The following is a 7,350-nucleotide window of genomic DNA, read 5'->3' on the forward strand; positions in this document are numbered from 1 at the left end:
CCCTCCTCTACACCCACCAAACGGCTGTAGGGCTGTAGACGCGACTTTTCCGCGAAAAAAACGTGGTAGAGGCCACAATGCAGGGTCTATATTCCCCAGATATCGTGAAAACCGCGTCTCGGGGCCCTCTGTGCGCTTCTCGCTGCCCCTTCCTCGCCGCCCGGGTGGGCAGATAAACGCGGGGAGCAGGGGCGTCTGCACGTCGGGCCAATGGCAAGGGCCCGACCGGGGGGGGGGGCGCCTTCCACCCTGGCCGGGCCACCAGCACAGGGAGCGAACAGCCGCCCTCTGTTGCAAGTGCAAGCCTGCAAGCCTGCAAGCCTGCCTGTCTGCTGCTGCTAGGCCTGTTGCTCATCCGCTGGCAGCAGCCCTCCCACATCCGCCCAGCGCCAGCGCCTTATACTTACTCACTCTTGGGCCCGCCATGGAAAAGGCGCACCAGCTCCCGTGGCTCTGCTAGCTAGCTCCATCCAAGGAGCCGCTCCTCCATCCAAACCTGCCACATCCCTCCCGCCCTCTGGACCATCATCATCACTACTGCTCCCGCTCAACTGCCACTACTTGACAACCCCCCTCCCCGCCATCACATCTGCCACTATCACGGGCACGTCCCGCCACCACCCCCATCCATCCATCCATCCATCCATCCATCCATCCACCGCCATCGCCTGCTCAACTCTCTCTCTCTCTCTCGCGACTACCCCCCATCCCGCCAACTGGCCAGTAACGACCAAAAGAACCATCTCTCCTTCCCATTGTCCATCCCACCACGCGCTTGCATTGTGCACCACAATACACACTGCCTGCGCCCGCACAGCGGCCGTGCCATGGTGCCTCGCCTCTCTGCCTCGCCATCACAGTAGTCGTTTTTTTCCCACCGTCTCGAAACTTGATCAAGTCCCTTCGGCCAAATTTGATATTGCGCCTCGGACATGTCGACCGTGCTGCATATGCCTGCCTTTAACACCGCTCCCCATGGGCCTGCCTTTACATCGGTCAATGGTCCCTCGTCCGTGAGCCCCACCGACGAACAGAAACCACCAATTGTTGCCAAATCTTCCACCTGGAGTCCGGCCTCGCGGGGCCAAGAGACCAGCTACCACTCTCCCAGAAGTGACACCAGCCCCTCCACCGTCAGCAGCAGAGACAGGTCTCCCGAAAGCGTCAACAAACGCAGGTGCTCTGCCTCGGAAGAAGACAATATCGCTCGCCGGAGTCCGGGCGACTTAGTCGCCGGTTCACGCCAACTGCCACATCCTTTCCACCCCATGAGCCGTGAGACGCTCACCACCATGGATGCACCCCCGCAGCAAAGTCTTCCGCCACTGGGTCGTCCCGATGCCGAGCGACGCTGGCAGACAGAGCCCCGTGAGCTGCCTCACACCGGCCACCAACACTTTGACCACCGGGATCCACGTCCTGTTGAGCCCGTCCGCCCCAGCATCTCGTCAGACTCGCATGCTCGCATGGGCAGCGCTGGCGAAGCTGAGCTCGATGACACGAGCGCCACTGAAGTCACCCGCGCTGGTGTTCAAGTCGAGCTGAAGAAGCGAAAAAGGGTAAGCGTTTTAGCCCCCATTCCCTTAGGCACCAGCTGATTGACCGTCTGTAGCAATTTGCCAATCGCACCAAAACAGGCTGTGGCACCTGCAGGAGGCGAAAGAAGAAGTGCGATGAAGCAAAACCAGAGTGTTAGTCTCAACCATTCTACCAACTCCCCCCCCGACATCAATCTAACCTTACTCAACAGGCAACAACTGCACTCGAGGTGGCTTTGTCTGTGAGGGCTATGCCAATAAGGTGCCATGGACAAAGAATGGGCCCGCAAAAGCCCCGCCTGCTCTGCAAGCAAAGGAGAGGCTATCCGCCATACCAACTTGTCCAGGTTGCAGTCGACCTCACATCCCACATTGCGCGCCTCACTCTACTGAAGCCGCTTACCCACCACCAGATATTCGCTCAGCAAACGGCCAGGACCGCAAACCATGGAACAACTGGCCAGAGCCGACGCCACCACCGCCGCCTCCAGTTCGAGCCCCTTACCCACCAGAGGGTCCTCCGTCAGCTCCTGTACAGTATGGACAGCCTCCACCAAGCCAGCATGAGAGACACCTAAGTCACGAAAACCAACCACCACCACCACCTCCACTACAACAGCCACTTCATCAACACAGCTCTCGTGTCTACCACCACACTCCTCACAGCATGAGCCATATCCCTACCAGCAGTCCTGCACCTGCACCAACGCCTGCACCTGTCCTGTAAGTGTTCATCACTCTCCAGACCTGCGATTAGATTGTTTGTTGGAACGCTTGCACAACCTGATTGTTATTTTCAACATGCTCCCAAAAAAAACATCAGAATGCTTTTGAAAATGTTTGCTGACAAACATCTAGGGCTTCCAAAGCTGTCGTACAACCGCCGCAGCAACATCATGTGGCCCATCAGCATTCTCGTCCTCCCCCGCCATTGTCCACTAATATACCTCCTGCACAGTCACCAGTACGCTTTCCACCAGCTTCGTCGATGCTGTACAAATCCGAAAAAGACAAGATGCTCGCAGGGGAACCCTTCCTTCCTTTTGATAGGATCCTAATGGATGAACGCCACCAATGTATGGGAGCTCAGCAAAACTTCAACAACACAGCCTACGCCTCGAACCAATTCTCAAAGCAGACAAGGGAGGGTCTCTTCAAGACTATCCTGGCAGCTAGATGGATTCCACCCCGGAAAGATGCCAACGATGTCATTAGCCACTTGGGCAGCAACGTCTTTGTTGCCGCGCCGTTTACCTGTGATTACGGATATCACCTGAACATTGCCGAGAATGTTGTCATTGGTTCCGATTGTCACCTTCACGACTCTGCGAGGATCTGCATTGGCAGAAATACCAAGATAGGCGCCAGGGTCACAATACAGACGCTCAAGACGCCGACTGACAACAAGTCGCTCAAGGGCAGCAACGGAACAGAGATTGCACAGGAGGTGCATATTGGCGAAAATGTCTACATTGGCGACAACTGCGTAATCGAGGCAGGGGTCAAGATTGGTGAAAACACAATTGTGCGCCCAGGCTCGGTAGTCTCTCACGTATGTTACAGCCCACGATGATTTGTAGTACAGACACTGACTTTTTGACAGACGCTGCCCCCCAACTGCGTGGCTCAGGGTAACCCTGCTAATATACTTCCTAATTGACTTTGATTAATCAAAGAAACGTATCCGAGCTACTCGGCTGCTTGTCAGACAACCGACGTCGTATTGTAAAGACGCTAAACGCTTTCGGCACATTTCACGAATGACTTGAATGTCACATTACGCACCACCACGTGGGGGTGCCTGGAGTTTTTGGCGTTTCACAAACCGGAGGATACCCATTGCTACGCGTTCTTGTGTTTTTTTTGTGGGTTTTGGGATATGAGGTGAGTCGATGGTACATAGTGTATGTAGGGCAACGGGCGGTATCTGACTTGTGACGTCTCGTATTGTATCTTGGTACCAAGCCTGCTGGACAGGGCATTGCTCGAAAAAAAAGCACCAAAAATATACTTGTCTCCTAAACTGCTCTAAATAGACGTGTAAGTATGGCCATGCATGACTCGTACCAGACACTAGGCTACAAAGACGGAATGTACTGGTTTAGCGTATGTCGGGAGGCTGAACGCTTGCTTCACGTGCGTAACATGATCCGTGCGCCCAATTCTGAGAGAGAGAGAGAGAGGGCCCGCGCGGGTTTGCAAAACGCCCGCGGCGAGAAACATCATCAATCGGAGTGCCACCACCACCACCACCACCAACAACAACAATGCCACCCAAGATACCTCTAAATTGGGGGCTCCCACCCCCTCAATTCCTCATTCCCTCGACGTCAGCGCGATGTGTCCTCCTCCAGCAGCAAACGACGCCAACAACCTCGCTCAGCTACACCTCGATCCGCACCATCAAATCCACCTTCACCCCCCACCCCGACCGGTTCGCGCACCACCCCTCGAAACCGGCCTTAGGCAGCAGCTCTACGGCGGCCCTGGAGCGCAAAGCGCACAGCACACCGCTCCGCACGGGTCTGCTCGCGATAAAAAAGGGCATGACGTCTCTGTACGACGCGGAAACGGGCAAACGCACCGCCTGCACCGTCCTCCAATTCGACCGCAACCAAGTGGTCGCGCACAAGCGACGCGACCAGCACGGCTACTGGGCCGTGCAAATCGGGGCGGGCCAAAAGGAGGCCCGCAACGTGACGAGGCCGATGCTGGGCCATTTTGCGGGCGCGGGCGTGGCGCCCAAGCGGTGGGTGGCTGAGTTTCGAGTCAAAGGGGAGGAGGGGTTGCAGGTGGGTGTTGGGGAGAGTGTGGGTGCGGGTTGGTTTCGTGAGGGGCAGTGGGTGGATGTTAGGGGCGTGGGGAGGGGGATGGGGTTTGCGGGTGTAAGTTTTTTTTTTCTTTCTTCTTCTTCTTCTTCTTCTTTCTTCCTTAATGTTTCCTTTGGAGGGTAGAGAGAGAGACAGAGAGAGAGGTGTAGTGGGTGGGCCGAGATGAAGAGTGAAAAGAGGCTAACAATCGGGGGCGAAATATTTAGGGTATGAAACGACATGGCTTTGGCGGTCAACCCGCCTCCCATGGTCAGTCGCTTATGCATCGTGGTATGGGTTCTGCGGGTGGATCCCAGGGCTCGGGTTCCCGTGTGTTGCCTGGCAAGCGTATGCCGGGGAATATGGGGAATGAGAGTGTTACGGTGAAGAATTTGAGGGTTTTGCAGGTGGATGAGGGAAATGGGCTCGTTGTTGTTACTGGTATGTTGATATCCCCTCCTTTCTTTCTTATATGTTCTTTTTGGGGGGGCGGATGTCGGGAGAGATGGCTGGATTGATTGACTGACTGACTGACTGATAATGATATAGGTTGTGTACCTGGTCCTAAGAACCAAATCATCCGTGTTCAAGATGCGCTGGGTAAACCATGGCCAGCGGGTCCCATGAGCACGGCTGAACTTAAGCCTCAGGAGGTACTGGTGGCGGCTGATGCTGATGCTGCTGCTGCTGAGGCGACTACTACTACCGCTTAGATGAACGAGTATGTGGGATGAAAGGAAAGTATTGTATCATATTATACGATTGAGGCGTTGGAAAATGCATCTGTCTGGCGCCATATCAGCGTGCATATGTTGTGGAATAGAATTGAGTGTAGAAAAAGTGTACATGATATCATAGGACTAAACAAGAGAAGGGAATGAAAAACAATCATCAAGTGAGTTGTCACTCCGCCATGGCTCAAGGAAAAAAGTGTCATTAATCATGGTATTCATCGCCAAAAGCCCCAAGAAGTCCAATTGCAAAACATAATGAAAAAGAAAAGCTCAAAAAAAAGGGCATCATCATCTATATCCCCACTCCTCCCTCCCAATACCGTCTGCCTCCCGTCGTCTCGCCCCTGTTCCCAACACCCCACCCTTTACTATAACTATGCTCTTCTTCATCCTCATCTTCTTCCCTCACGCGCTCACGTGCACTATACATCTTGCCCCTCGCATACCTACCCCCCCTCCTATCATCGACATGATGATGATCATCATCACTAGAAACATAATCGCTCCCCTCGCCCACGCCATTATCATCACTATACGCCCCTCTGCGCTCGTACCTGTCGTCGTCTGAAAAATGGCGTCTCGCATGTTCTTCTTCGGAGTCGTCGCTGGGAAGGTAATCGCTTCCCTCACCGATGCCGTTGTCGGAGCTGTACGACGAACGGCGGTGCGTAGTAGTCACTGCACGGCTGAAGGAAGGCGGGGAACGGGGTCGAGAAGGGGAGGGGGAGGGGGAAACGTATGAAGGGGCGGTGGATGGGGCACGAGAGCGCGAGCGAGAACGGGACATGTAGGAAGGGGTTGTGGATGGGGGGCGAGAAAGATAGGAGCGCGTGGTCGATGGGTCGCGACCTAGAGAATCTGTATCAGAGTCCTGTGCGGCAGCATCTCGGGTAAGCAGCTTGTAGCTTGGGCGTCGCTCGTAGCGGTCGAGTCTGCTTTGGCGGGGGGGTTGGCTGAAGCCCGTGGTGCGTTCAGGAGATGAAGCATATGCGTCGTCCTTGTAGCGGTGGGAGCTGCGGTACCAAGCTACGGCTGCGTCGTTAGCGGCCTCGATGCGCTTGCTCTTTGCGTTGCTGCTGTTTCGACACGAGGAAATGTATGTTGCAGGGCGTTCCCTGGATACACTGCTGTGGCGTGATCGCAGGCTCCGGGCATCGTCGCGCTCCTCGTCGCTTGAGTAGGCGCCGATGGGGCGGGCAGTGTGCTTAATGCTGAGGGCACGGAAGCGCTCGAGAAATTGCCTTGCTTCGTGGAAATTTTCGAGTTCATGTGGTTGGAGGTGCTTGACGCGGCTGCGGCTACGACTGCGGCTCCGGGTCCGCGCCGTGTCGTGCTTGCGGTCCCAGTTGCTGCTGGTCAGGTCGGAGTCACGATGACGATGGTGCCGCGGTGGATCATGGCCGTAGTCTTTGGGAGCAGCACGGCATCGAGGCGGTGGCTTCTCTCGGTCATAGGATTTAGGGGCAGAGCGTTGGAGCGGTGAGCTATCGTCGGGTCGATATTGCGTGTATCCACTGTTGTACTCTGGTGTTACGTCGTCGTCGTCGTCAACAAAGGCGCCCGGCATACGACTCGCCGGCGTAGCAATATAATCGTCTTCTGTCCGGGCGGACTGTGCAATATAATCGGAACTAGGGGATGGGGTCTGGTACCGCGCGGGCCATTGTTGCCGGCGACGCGGGGGGGTTGTGTAATATGATGGCTTATTATTAGTCCCTCGTTCCCGGGGGCTGTACGGTGAACTCATCGGAGAGGGCCTTTCATGATACCGTGCAGGACTTGGGGCTGGATCTGGATCGTGCGAGTTGATGTAGTCGTCCGCGTCGGAGTGGACTGGCTCGGAGATGTAGTCTGACGACCAAGATGCAGCAGGGCGTTGGAGGGGTCGAGATGATTGGCCGGGGTAGCGGTGTGGTGCGTTGTACTGCTTGGCCTGCGTTCTACCATGATGCTGGCTGCTGGCATGTCTTCGGTGGGCCATCCAGGATGCGTGTGAGCTGCACGCTGGTTGCACAGTTGCAGCGACAATGACGTTCAGCTAGGTGGGTGGATAAGGACCGGCGTGGAGATGGTGCTGGGTTCAGGGTTGGTCGGACCCGGTCGGTTGTGTTGTTTGGCAACCGACAGGGCCTTTGCCGACACGTGGTCAGCGCTCATCCCAAGGGTAGCGCTAGTCCCGCCTTCCGCGTCCAGGCGGCTCTCTATTGGAACAACCTCCTTCTCCCTCCCTTCTTGGCAATCTACCACCTGCTGCATCGCCAAGGCCAT

At 55.9% G+C, this 7,350-nt stretch overlaps 3 protein-coding genes across 3 annotated transcripts; 2 read left to right on the forward strand and 1 right to left on the reverse strand.

Annotated features, from left to right (window-relative positions):
- Nucleotides 1-932: 932 nt before the first annotated feature.
- On the forward strand, nt 933-3,568 carry PSV08DRAFT_399837 (trimeric LpxA-like protein; the record flags this gene model as incomplete). The annotated part of the gene is made up of 5 exons (XM_014217208.1): nt 933-1,559; nt 1,613-1,691; nt 1,751-2,261; nt 2,397-3,090; nt 3,142-3,568. 5 exons carry the CDS (start codon nt 933-935, stop codon nt 3,196-3,198), a joined length of 1,968 nt encoding a protein of 655 aa, XP_014072683.1. The 3' UTR covers nt 3,199-3,568.
- A 209-nt stretch (nt 3,569-3,777) lies between these two features.
- Nucleotides 3,778-5,370, forward strand: PSV08DRAFT_276153 (mitochondrial 54S ribosomal protein uL3m). Its single transcript, XM_014217202.1, has 3 exons — nt 3,778-4,423; nt 4,576-4,789; nt 4,898-5,370. Exons 1-3 carry the CDS (start codon nt 3,806-3,808, stop codon nt 5,059-5,061), a joined length of 996 nt encoding a protein of 331 aa, XP_014072677.1. The 5' UTR covers nt 3,778-3,805; the 3' UTR covers nt 5,062-5,370.
- PSV08DRAFT_399839 (uncharacterized protein) lies at nt 4,897-7,350 on the reverse strand (the record flags this gene model as incomplete). Its single annotated transcript, XM_066093583.1, has 2 exons — nt 4,897-7,086; nt 7,179-7,350. The coding sequence occupies 2 exons, from the start codon at nt 7,348-7,350 to the stop codon at nt 5,375-5,377; spliced, it is 1,884 nt and encodes a 627-aa protein (XP_065949601.1). The 3' UTR covers nt 4,897-5,374.

Source organism: Bipolaris maydis, assembly GCF_028858645.1.
Source record: "Bipolaris maydis strain C4 unplaced genomic scaffold PSV08scaffold_3, whole genome shotgun sequence".
Taxonomy (NCBI): Eukaryota; Fungi; Ascomycota; class Dothideomycetes; order Pleosporales; family Pleosporaceae; genus Bipolaris; species Bipolaris maydis.